Genomic DNA, 12,548 nt, shown 5'->3' with positions numbered 1-12,548 from the left:
TTTTTTATTAGGCCTTTAAAGGTTTGGAATATTTATGTACATATTTTAATTTCTCTTTGTAAAACCTCCAAATATTACCCGTAAACCACATAAGATATATATTTTGGTTAAGGATAAAATTCTATTTCGATTTAGCCACGTTAGTCTGTCCGCTGAAATCATGATAGAGCTCACAATAGTTAAGAGAGAAAGAGAGAGAGCTTTGAAATTTTGATCATACATTGCTACAAATCGTAGGATGTTTGGCACTGGAAATATACGCACGTTTTGGTATGGCCCCCATATGACAATGCCTCCCAATATTCGGGTTTTTGGGGATTCTGTTCACGTTTTTCAACCGAGTAGACTATTATTGGTCTACTTTTTAGGGTAGTCCCTATATAACGGTTCCTACCGAAATTCGAGATTTTGGAGACTTTAGGCAACCTTTTCTACGAAATTGCCTGTAATATGATATTTTTGTTTCTCATTGGGTGATTTACAACTCATATTGCGGAAGGAGTTGCCAGATCGAAACAAAATTTAACATGTGTTCATAACAGAGATGGAAGTTTCCAAAACTTACCTTTTTCTGTTTATAACGCGATTTTTGTGCTAGGCTAAGAACTTTCCGAACTGCCTTCGTATGTTCTTCAGAAGTAAATATATACCCCATAGAATGCAAAATCTGCCGTTTTACGCGCAAAAGTTAGGGTTCGTTTCATCCGCAGGCACGTTTATTATTTGGTCTTATCTCCTTCTCCATGCAAAATTTCGCGATTTTTGGGTCATAACAGTGGCAAAAATAAAGTTCTTGGTCAATTTCATCCCCGAAATATTAACGGAATAGGGGTCTTCTTTGGTTAAAACCCATTCCTCTATGCAAAATTTTGTGACGATTGGCCAATAACTGTGGTCTGTATAATTTTAAAAATTAGAATGGACAAACGGACGGGTACACATGTCTTAGATCGACTCAACTAGTTAAGATGTGACGATCGGTATACATAAAGGTAGGACCAAAGCTTTACAAATTATTGGGGCTGCACAAAGCTATAATACCCAGACAACATAGTTGTGTATAGTATAATTACAAAATCCGCAGTATTTTCGAAAGACAATTTTCTCTTCTATAAAAAATATCATCCCCACACCTTTTTGAAAAAATGCCACCAGCAAACATAAAACGATAACCATAAAGTGGTAAAGAATTTCCCTCAAAAAAGAACAAAAGTCTTTATAATGGGATTACATGGCACAAAGTGTAGCACCAAGACAGCGATACTTGTGATGCGAAAAAGATACTTATAATTATGACACAAGAAGAGGAAAAAACAACAACAGAAAAAAAGAGCAACAAAAAATGTTTATTAGCTACTTAAATGTAGATTTTGTGGTTATTTGTGCCGCACCACCTTTTTTTGTGTAACAAGAAGATAGAGAGGGTGCGAAAAAAACAACCAAAATCTGAGACTAAAAAACAAATGCCACAAAAAAAATCATAATTTCTTTTAAGCGTAGGCAACACCTATCACCAACCCCTGGTATTTATTTCTTTCCCCTCTCCCTTACTAAGCCTCATCATCATCATGTGTTTTGTTATTTCTTGTTTGTTTTTTTTGTTGCTTGTAATTTTATTAAATATTGTTTTGCAAATCCTGACAATAAACGACGCTTACGGTTTTTTCTGTGTGTGCCGTTTTCCTTCTTCTTTTTTTTTGCTATACCTTTACGCATATGGGACACAATTAGCAGTTGCCTATGGATGAATTCACATATATTGCCTTTAGAGATATGATAACTTCCCCTCCCAAAAAACACCACATATGTGTGCGTTGTAAAAGTGGGCGTTCTCATGGATTTGCGTATGTGTTTAACTTGCTTTCATTTTCCATTTTTGCCAAAGATTTGTTATTTTTTGCGTGCAATATTCCTGCTAATCCGCTGCATAAATTTACATGATTTCATTTCATTCTACTTTACATTGGCATTATGACTTTCGTCTTGAGCCTTCAATTTGTTGTTGTGAATGTGTTGCAAAATCATGGGCTCATAAAATATGTTTTTCGACTTATTTTGCACATGACAGGGTGTAACCTAGCAGCCCACTACCACCCGTCACTTAGTGGAGTTGGCAAGTGCCAACTGATAAAAAAACTGACTTTTGATGACAGGTTGATACACTGCAAACTGAGATTGCAGTAATGCAATCTTGGTGAGGAAAAAAACTTAATTTACAAATGTCTGTTACCTCAAGCACTAAGGCAGTGATAGTTTCTTATTTTGCAGATGTGTCTCAGGAAAACATTTGGATTTTTTTGATGGGATTATAGCAGGTTTTTTAGGAGGAGGAGTTTTAGTTATGACTTGTAAAAAGTTTTTTTTTATATTTTTATATTTGAAAAAGCTAGACTGCCTATGGATCGCTGAGACTTAAAAAGGGGATATGTTTAGAGTTCAGACTACGTTATTTACTATCATAAATTGTATCTATTTTATGGGTTAATTTGCCATTTTAATAATATATCATACAATTAGAGGAAAGAAAAAGATAATTATATTTATTGAACAGTTACACCGTGCAACAAAAATTTTGAATCGGGACCGGAAATCGGAAAGTTTAGAAGAATAAGCTAAGATTTTTGTTAAAATTCGTTATTAATTTTGCCAATTTGGGGCGGATTTTTAAATAATAAGTACGCATATCTCGTGAACTACTCGAAATATTGATTTTCACTCTTCAGCAATGTCTAACCCTTAATAAGGTACATACAGGAAGTTTATTATTGGAAAGGTGTTGTATATACCCAAGAAGAGACTCAAGCCTGTTCGGAAGTTCCCATGCACCTAATCGGAGAGTATATATCAATAATTTCTTTATTGAGAAAATTCCAACCTCATGCACTGTGGTGTTTCAAGATGTAGCACATGTACTACTGCCAAAATGAAAAGGTCCCGCCTCATACCCTCAGTCTTATGGCTAATGAGGATACATACACTTTTGATACGGTAAAAATGTGCCCCTTCTGAATATTGTTTTTTTAGACCCATGTTTATTGACGGACAGACGGAAGGACGAACATTCTATCGGGTTGTCTGTCGAAGGGAACAACCGATTTCATCCAAACTTTGCACATCGTAATATTTATTTAACATGCTTCAGCATGCATTACAACTTCCCAACCAAGCTCCCGAAGTTTCTGGTGAGTCACTGTAGATGTGTGTGCCCTAGCGTTGTCATGTTGGCCAATTCTGCCCATTCTGGTCATCAGAGAGAATAGAATAGAGATCAGAATTTAGCATTTGGTCATATGAACTCATAACAAATAATCTCCTTCCAGTCCCACCAAATGCATATCAGAACTTTCCTGTCCGTTAGTCCTGGTTTGGCCACCGTTTGAGGTGCTTCATCGCTCTTTGACCACGATCGATTTCGCACAGGGTTATCGCATGTGACCCATTTTTCATCTCCAGTCACCGTTTAAGAAATGGGTCTATCACATTCCGTTTGGCCCAGGCTTTGCAGGTGAAAATTTGATCATCCTTTTTTTGTATTCTGTTAATTGGTGTGGCAACCAAACATCGAGCTTATTTTTGAAGCTCTAAATGTTTTAAAACAGTTTTATGGTCGATTTTTAGCTCCTTGGCGATGTTACGATTGCTAATATGCCGATCGACTTCGATCATTTCTGCGATTTTATCGAATTTTTCGACGACCGGCCTAATAGATTTTTTTCCCCAACCTAATATTGTATATTCAAACATCAAGTTTAAGGCTACAGTCGACGCCCGGCATAACGAATACTCAGTTTAACGAACTCGGGATATAACGAATGAGCAAAATAGTCGAATTTTTATTGTTGTTTCTAATAAAAATTGCACCTTAGAAAAACTTCGCGATATATCGAATTTTTTGTTATAACAAATAGTCCTGACAATATATCATTCGTTATACAGGACGTTGACTGTATAATCAAACTTCAGGTCGAATTATAAATTATAGGTAATCATGAGGTCCATTTCAGATTAAGTTTAGGTTCTCATGTTTATGGCACATCATATAATTCTAAAGTAACAAAAATCTGTCACAAATGAGATGCACTGACACCCCTTCTATTCCTGATAATTTAAAATATTTCTTAATAACTGATATAAATCTTTATTGATTTAATATCACCCCCCATCGAACCATAACCATATTTTTCTCTTGTCACAATCACGAATTTATCGTTATTGTTATAAATCCATAAATAACAAGCATCATTTGGTTTTTAACACTCAACAATTTGGTCTGTCTATCAGACCTCTTAATTGCTAATATTTACACTTGACTTACTTCGTTACATGACTTACATTCCAAGCGGCACCAGCATCAGTGAAACCAGCATTTAACACGGATACAAATATTTGTAGTCCTATGCTTGTGTGTTTTTTATATTCCATCTGGCCTCTATCTCGCCATGGTGGGGGAAGATTTGGTGATGGTGTGTATAACACTTACCTGTAAAAGGTGCTTACAAATTTAACACGCTGCTTTTCTGTGTAAATATACTTGGCAGGAATAAAGGCAATTGGAGGAGAGGATGGTACACTAAAGGGAACTCTTGTCTCAAAACCGTTGGGGTTGGCTCTAAACAATTTCCCTTTTAGATGTATTTCCCCTCATCAATATTTGTCATGAATTTGTAACCAATTACCAAAACATCAATATCAATGACTTCTATGGAGCAATTGATTTCAGATAAAATTCTCTTGAATAGGTCAATGACGATTTTGGCTTTTTATTGACATTTTATTTTATTTTTAATTTTGATTTTTTTTATTCACCAATTTTAAAGTAATTTCATGATTTGCCTTACCATTACTCCCTTTTTCTTTGGCTATCTGGCTCATCAAGATGTTTGGACATAGTTTTTAATTAACTTTTTTGTGTGTTCCGTTTCAACACCCTCTTAATTTCATCTGCTAGACATATTTTCCATAAATTCTGTTCCATTATTTTGGGTGAAAATGTTGTATATTTTTTCTGAGTTTTGTTCTTTTTTGCTCAGATGGCTCATTCAAATCTTATCTGTGAAGTAATAAAATCCTTAAAAAAGTCTTTAACACTTCAACACTTCTTAAGGTTGTTTTTCTATTGTGTCCTGATGATGATTTTATAGCAACAGGATGTCTTCAATGGTTTTTTATTAGATTTTTTTCACTCATTTTCATAGAATTTTTTTATTCGGTCCAAGCTGTGTTTTCGTTTATCAACACACGCCATCTCGTTATGAAAAAAAAACGAAACGAAACAAATGTTTTCCAAAAAAAAAAGAGGGAGAAAATGACACGCAAAAAAAGAAGAACTTTCCTTACAGTCCTTTTGAACTAAAGTCAAGTCAATGTTAAGATACTTAGCCATTTGGCTTTGTTGACCACTGAGGGTGGTGAAATGCTCCGTGTTGGTCCTTCTGTTGCTGCTGCTGTGCAAAACAAAGGGCGTTAGAGGCCACACATAATCTGATGGTTTTATCGCCACTTGCCTGAACTTTACTCCAAGTGGCCGGTAATAACCTTAAAATGTCTTTATTTGTAAGTTGCATAAAAAGACGAAGGAAAGGTTTTATTTTTTGGATTTTTTTGTTCTTTCGTTGAAAATAATTTGAATATATTTTTGAAGAAATTCCATCTAATAAGCTTTGTCTAGCCACTTTAATCGTACTTGGAATATGTTAATTTTTATGAAATATTTTTTTGGTCATCAGGGTATTGAGATAAGCTCGGGTCTAACTGTAATCTAAGTTTGTTGATTATTGAAAATGTATCAGTTTCGGAAAGGATCGTATCCTATATTCAACAGTAAGCAGGAAACCCCTTCATTAGGTTCGGTTGTGGCACATTATTTTTTAATTAATCGCATGTAATAATTTTCATATAAACAAGAAGGGCCTTCAACAGCTGGGAGCATTTTGGAAACAAATAGTATTAATTCATCAAGAAAATTTATTACCGCGTCACAAGTCAGCGCAAATCGATTAGGTTGTATACACTTTCATGTGACAACAATGTGATTCATCGAAATATTGGTTTTAGACCCCATGTTTCTTTGGGCCAAATCCGTTTCATACAATTTGGAGTCCAATTATAAATCTCCGTCCGTCTGTCTTGCTGTTTGTCTGGCCGTCTATCGAAGGGATTAACCGATTTCATCCATACTTTGCACAAACTTAGTTCAAGTTCGAAAATGGGGAATATCGGTCCACTCCTTCTGGTACCTCCCCCACAAAATAGCCAATGTTGTGCAAACATTTTAATTTTATAATATCATGCGAACAGACTATCCACTCCTTCTGGTACCCTAAAATCCCTAAACATTTTGAATAAAAATTCCGAACTCTTTTAATTTACCCCCAGCGAAAGCATTTACCACGGCCGGAATCTTCATAATACGGCAATATACGAACCTTTGTTGTAATTTTTATAGTCAACTTGTAAGGTTTTGCTGTTTGGAAAATTACTCTTATGACCATATTGTAATGAGCGGGACCTTCACATGAGGGTTATGTCGAGCCACATTGAAATTTTTATACGAAGATGTTTCATATCATCCGATAAATCGAAATGCCGTTTAAAGTACCTTGAGGGAAAATGCGGCTTAAAAGGCTTCAAAAAGAAAAAAAACGGAGCGAGGTACCGTTTTGTGAAAACCATTCTTTAATGTGGACCGATAAAAGCAATGTACAGTCGAAATCGCTTATAAAGAGGCTAAGGTGAAATAGTTCGCTATATGCGATATGTCGTTATAAACAGTATTTAATAAACGGCAGGACTTCTCTAGGGACTTTTGCACTTTCGTTGAAAACGCGTTCGACTGTATGTGCAAATTTTCAAAGGGGGTCAATTATTTTTATATATTATTTCGGTTTTACTGTATAATTTTCAGATATTGGCCAAAACCATGCTGACATTGGCTATGAAATATTAAACTCTGACCTGCTCCAATGGGACATAGCTGTTTATCAAGGATTAGGATATGACGAGGAAACCAAAACCCTGTAACCATTGCATGAGTCAAGACTTCTAAAAAATTTTCGCACGATAGTTTGAATCTGATATAAAGGATCCGTCGTAACTGCTGAGCTCAGTGGAAGCTGTAGTGATAAAAATCGTGTTTTTCTATGTTTTATTCTTTTTTCTCCCTTTATTGGTGTTTGTTGTGAGTTCAAATTTTGGAGTTTATTAGATCGTATCAGAAGGTTCTCCAATCCACTACCTTGTCGACAGGTGGAGTAATAATGGCAAAAAATCGAAACACTTTTAACACATGGATATATTCGGTTACAAAATTAAGTAGAAAAAAATGCTTATATCGAATAACACGAATTCCTTAAACTCAAAAATATTTATTATTTTTTCACACAGTATACATTTCATATTCTAATATTACATTCCATTGTGGTGTTCAACATGCAATTGGATTCAATTCACATTTCGCCTATCATCAACAAAAATATTAGCATAAGTCCGTTGATTTTAATTTCGGCATTTATGGCCTTTTCATTGTCATTCTTGTGAAATTCATTTTTATTATTTTGTCTTTATTTCCAAATTCCCCTAATCCTTTTTTGTGAAACTACTACTGGTAATCTTTGTTTGCATTTGGCGGGTTGTAATTTCCAAAGAATTTCTAGCACCTTTTTTCCCACCACCACCTCCACAATACCTCACACCCCACAATCCTCGCCGCTTTACTTATTTTCTCATTGCAATAATTACCGTTTTTTTTTAATTTTCCAACATTCTCTTGTTAACGGTTTTTATTGCCCGACGACATTCCTGACTGCAAAATAAATGAAAGTATTTGTTTTCTTAACTACTTCTTGGCCAACAGATAAGCAGCATCTTCTGCAGTATGCAAAAAGGCTTCGCTTATTTTTTTGGCATTTTTATGTATCCTTGTTGCCTTGCCTTGTCACGGTTGTAGCTTGCATTGTGTGTGTGTGTGTTTGTCGCAAAGATGTCCTTTTTTGTAGCCAATTTATTGCTTAACGACCGCATGTCACTTGATTTGTCTCAAGACCGAGAGACCTACCAACCATCATCCATCCCCAGCATTTAAATGAAGTGGCCGTGATTTAATTAAAAATCACATTTTTTTGCCCCGAATATCTCGATTTTTATTAAAAAACTGAGAATCTTTTTTGGTGGTAATAATTTCGTTTCACATTATTTAAGGCGTTTTTTGTTGTTGTATTTTATCTTAATGTTTTGGCCACTTCCTTCCAAGGTTGTGCGAGTAAATGAGTGGTAATTTTATGATTCAATTATTTCGTTGGCTTTGATGGTCGACCGACGTCTGTCAATGGCTGGGTTGGCTTTGTTTGACACACTTTTGTCATTGTGACATTAAGGGTATCATGGACTCTGTTTTTTTGCATTTTTTATTTTCCAACAAAAGGGAAATTACAGAGTTTTGTTTTTTTATTAAAAAATATAGAAAATTTTGATACAAAAAATGCACTTAGAAATCTACATTTAAATGCGTTTTTTTTTAACTTAATATTCAGACTTTAGCAGGGCGAAATTAAGGCATTGTTATTGTCTCTGGGTCACAGTTTTCTCTTTGATTTACATTGACATGATGGTCTTTTTAATAATATCCACACTCTCCGACATTTGTTCTTCATTGATTACCAAAGGTGGGGCAAGGCGAATAATATCACCATGGGTGGGCTTGGCCAATAAACCATTTTCCTTCAATTTCAAACAAACTTCCCAGGCATCATATTCTGTGAAAAAAATAAAGTAAACATAATTAAAAATCAGATCATTTCAAAATTTTAATCCCATTTCAACTTACTTGCATTGATAACCATGGCATTCATGAGACCTTTGCCTCTAACTAGAGATACCACATCCTTGGGCAATTTATTCAATTCATTTCTCAATAATTCACCCATTTTGTATGCATTTGCAGCTAATTTCTCTTCCTGCAAAACTTCCAAGGCAGCCATAGCAACTCGGCATCCCAATGGATTGCCACCATATGTGGAACCATGTTCACCGGGTTTAATGCACAACATAACTTCATCGTTGGCCAAAACGGCAGACACTGGATACATGCCACCGGACAATGCTTTACCCAAAATCAAAATATCGGGTTTTACGCCTTCATAATCGACGGCCAACATACGACCAGTACGTGCCAAACCGGTTTGTACCTCATCGGCAATCCATAGCACATTCTTTTTGGTACACAATTCACGTACCTTCTTCAAATAACCATCATCGGGTACCACAACACCAGCTTCACCCTGAATGGGTTCAATCATAAAGGCACAGACATTGGGATCTTCCAAGGATTTCTGTAAGTACATGAATTATTTTTTCTATTTATTTATATATGTATATGTAATATTTCCGAACTTACCTCCAAGGCTTGAATATCATTGTATTTGATAATTTCAAAGCCAGGCATAAATGGTCCAAAACCTTCATAACTGCTGGGATCAGTCGAAGCTGAAATGGCTGATAAGGTTCTACCCCAGAAATTGTTTTCGGCAAAGACAATCTATAAAAAATAGGAAAATTTAAGAAATTAGGAATATGTTTAAGAACCCGGTATGCCACTTTGGTTGGACGTAATTACGTATCGAAATATCAGGGATTTGGGTAAATAAAGTAGTGTAGAAAAACACATTACCGCAAAGATTTTCTGTAGAACATTAACATTTTGTAATGTATTCTAGGAGAAAATTCAATTCAGCTAAGTTTTGGTGTAGAAAAATAAAATTCAGCAAGGTTTATTTATAGAAACGCATAATTCAACAAAGATTTTCTGTGAAAAAACTCCATTCAGCAGAGGTTTTATGCAGAAAAACTAAATTCAGAAAAGTATTTCTTTAGGAAATCACAATTTAGTAATCTTTTCTATAAAAAAACACAATTCAGCCGAGTTTTGTTTTAAAAAAATACAATTCAGCAAGGTGTTTTCATAGAAAAATACACATCAGTAAAGATTTTCGGTGAAAAAACTCTATTCAGCAAAGGTTTGAATTGATAAAAACAATTCAGCAAAGATAATTCGATGGAATAACTTAATTAAATGAAGTTTTCTCTACAGCAAGGATTTTCTAATAGAGAAACAGAATTTATTTAAAATTCAGCAATGTTTTTTGATAGAAAGACACTATTCAGCAAAGTTTTTCTTTAGAAATTCTTAGTTCAGCAAAGTTTTTCATCAGTAACAAAATCAATTCAGCAGCTTTTTTAGAGCATATTACAAGGTGTTGCAAACTGAGTTACGAATTTGCCATGCACTCTTCCATATATCGTGTATATAAAAGTGAGGCCCAACACATTTCATTCGGTCAGTTTGGGGTTCTACAACAACCGGCAACAATTGTAGAGACTGTATCTTAAATATGGTCAAAAAGTCAGAACATAAATTTCTTCAAAATACCCGAACCCTCAGATGAAGTTTTGCTTTAAAACGAAGGAACTCTCAAGATTTGGGGCAAAATAAGCGGTCGAGGTCCTCATAATAGCCAAGAAAACTTCATATGGAAATTTGTGATCTCTAGGATCTTAACAGCCCTGACAAATTCTATTTAACATAAACGTTGATGGCATCTTTCTTATCGCCGAGCCCGTGAGGTTCCAAACGGCAACTTTAATTTGTACATTTTATGAGATGAAGTAATCAGAAATATCTTCAGAGTTAAGGAACGTGTCTGAGCACCCCAAGTTTTCGATAAGTCAATTAAATATCTTCGAACTAACCTCTCAAGAATAGTGGAGAATTACTGAAGCCCTCTTACCACTCATTTAATTTAAAAATTCTTAAAGATTTTTAAAATTTGCAATGACTTACCTTAGCTTGATTCTTAGGGATATTTTTCTTGGTGTAGGCCCACTTTCTGGCCAATTTGCAGGCAGTTTCGCCACCTTCAACGCCAGTGTTCATTGGCAGAACTTTGTCATATTTGAACAATTTGGTGACATATTCTTCGTATTCACCCAGAACATCCGAATAGAAGGCACTAGTAAAATAAAAAATAGAAAAAAATAAAATTAGACAAAATCACTTATGTTTTGGATTTTTCAAATCAATCTGTTAAAACATTAATTGCGATAAGACATGACCTATGCGTTTGGTAGATTATTGTGGGCCAAAACAATCAACGAAACACTATCAGTTAATCGTCTATATTGGCGCGATAAGAAGAGCTACTCCACGTATACAATTGTTTTCAAAATATACTCCAGGGTAATGATAATTGTTTTATTTTTAAATTTCGACTCGTAGTCTCTGGGTAACATTGTGCTTATCTCATATTCTTGGCTTCTGGATTGTTTTTTTTTTTTTTTTGCTGGACTTCTTTAGAAAACTTTCCACTACTCCTGTCTATTTTTTTCTTACATGTATTTTCATTTACTTACCGTGATGTCAAGGCCAACACTTGAGCCTGTTCGGTGAGAGCTTTAATAATTTTTGGATGACTATGACCTTGATTGACAGCCGAATAAGCGCTCAAATAATCAAAATAACGCTTGCCCTCCACATCCCAAACAAAAACGCCCTTGGCTTTGCTTAGGGCCACGGGTAGGGGATGATAATTGTGGGCGCCGTATTTATCTTCGCGTTCGAAAACTTGTTGCGAAGTTATCTGACGGCTGGCAATTGTTGTGCCGGCGGCGGGTGTGTAAAGGCGGGGTGCCAATCTGGTTGTTAATTTTGAGAACATTTTTTTCTGTAGAAAGAAAACAAAAAAAAAACGGCGTTCATTAGTGTCATTTGCATGGCCAAACACGAATTCTTTACTTTAGTTTCCAATTTGACATTGATGCCGTTTCGTGGGAAAACAACACGGAAAACACTTGACACTTATTTGTCGTTTATGCTTACCTTAACAGAAATAAAACAACAATAACAGCAACAAAAACAAAGAAATTTCAATATCACAAATCTACGATTCAAGATTTTTTTTCAGTCTGTCGGACTGCTTCTGTTCGTATGAATGAAATTAAAAACAAAAGTGACGTCACAAAAATTTATTCAAAGCGCGATAGCAGCGACCCAATGCAATTCGTTGTGTCCAAAGTGAGTGACAGCCAGCTCAAGACTAATTTAAACGAAAACTGGATAGAACCGCTCACAGTACTGATCGGCAGTATTCAATAATCAAATAAAGCGGTCGGACTATCTACGAAACATAACAATTAAATGTTGGCATGGGTGTTTTTCCTTATCAGTTGGAGAATATTGAAAGAGATTTTGAAACGAACCTGAACAGTGCTCACTCGCTCTCCTCTCTATCTCTTTTGGAACTATGTTTGCAGAGATTAGGGGTCGTTTATTCCCCTCAACAAATTATTGTGTTTTTTATTTTCTATATAATTTGTTAGATCTACTGATAATAGAAACACATTTTTAAATATATAAATATATTTCTTAATTGAGGTTTAGCTGACTGTTTCTCAGGTCCGCAATTAATTAGCTAGAGGTCACAGAAGTTTTCTGTAAATCAGAAGAAATCTTAAGAGGTCTTATATAGATTTGCGAAAGAAGTAAATGTTGTATTTGC

The 12,548-nt window shown here is 35.1% G+C and overlaps 1 protein-coding gene across 1 annotated transcript; it reads right to left on the bottom strand.

Annotated features, from left to right (window-relative positions):
* Nucleotides 1-8,589: 8,589 nt before the first annotated feature.
* Nucleotides 8,590-11,708, bottom strand: LOC133333209 (ornithine aminotransferase, mitochondrial). The gene is made up of 5 exons (XM_061541537.1): nucleotides 11,404-11,708; nucleotides 10,835-11,003; nucleotides 9,392-9,532; nucleotides 8,822-9,326; nucleotides 8,590-8,750 (listed from the first exon to the last, which is right to left on the bottom strand). Exons 1-5 carry the CDS (start codon nucleotides 11,706-11,708, stop codon nucleotides 8,590-8,592), a joined length of 1,281 nt encoding a protein of 426 aa, XP_061397521.1.
* Nucleotides 11,709-12,548: the final 840 nt, after the last annotated feature.

This window comes from Musca vetustissima, unplaced genomic scaffold, assembly GCF_032173495.1.
Source record: "Musca vetustissima isolate MV318-11 ecotype Yass unplaced genomic scaffold, APGP_CSIRO_Mvet_v1 utg12664, whole genome shotgun sequence".
NCBI classification, from domain to species: Eukaryota; Metazoa; Arthropoda; class Insecta; order Diptera; family Muscidae; genus Musca; species Musca vetustissima.
Note: the sequence above shows the minus strand (reverse complement) of the source record. Positions and strands in the feature narration are given on the sequence as shown.

Excerpts from the sequence above, each read along its gene's own strand:
- LOC133333209 (XM_061541537.1), bottom strand. The coding sequence starts at position 11,708 with ATGTTCTCAAAATTAACAACCAGATTGGCACCCCGCCTTTACACACCC. Across the intron at positions 9,533-10,834 it reads TCCCTAAGAATCAAGCTAAG|ATTGTCTTTGCCGAAAACAA; the intron begins GTAAGTCATTGC and ends TATTTTTTATAG. Across the intron at positions 9,327-9,391 it reads ATGATATTCAAGCCTTGGAG|AAATCCTTGGAAGATCCCAA; the intron begins GTAAGTTCGGAA and ends ATGTACTTACAG.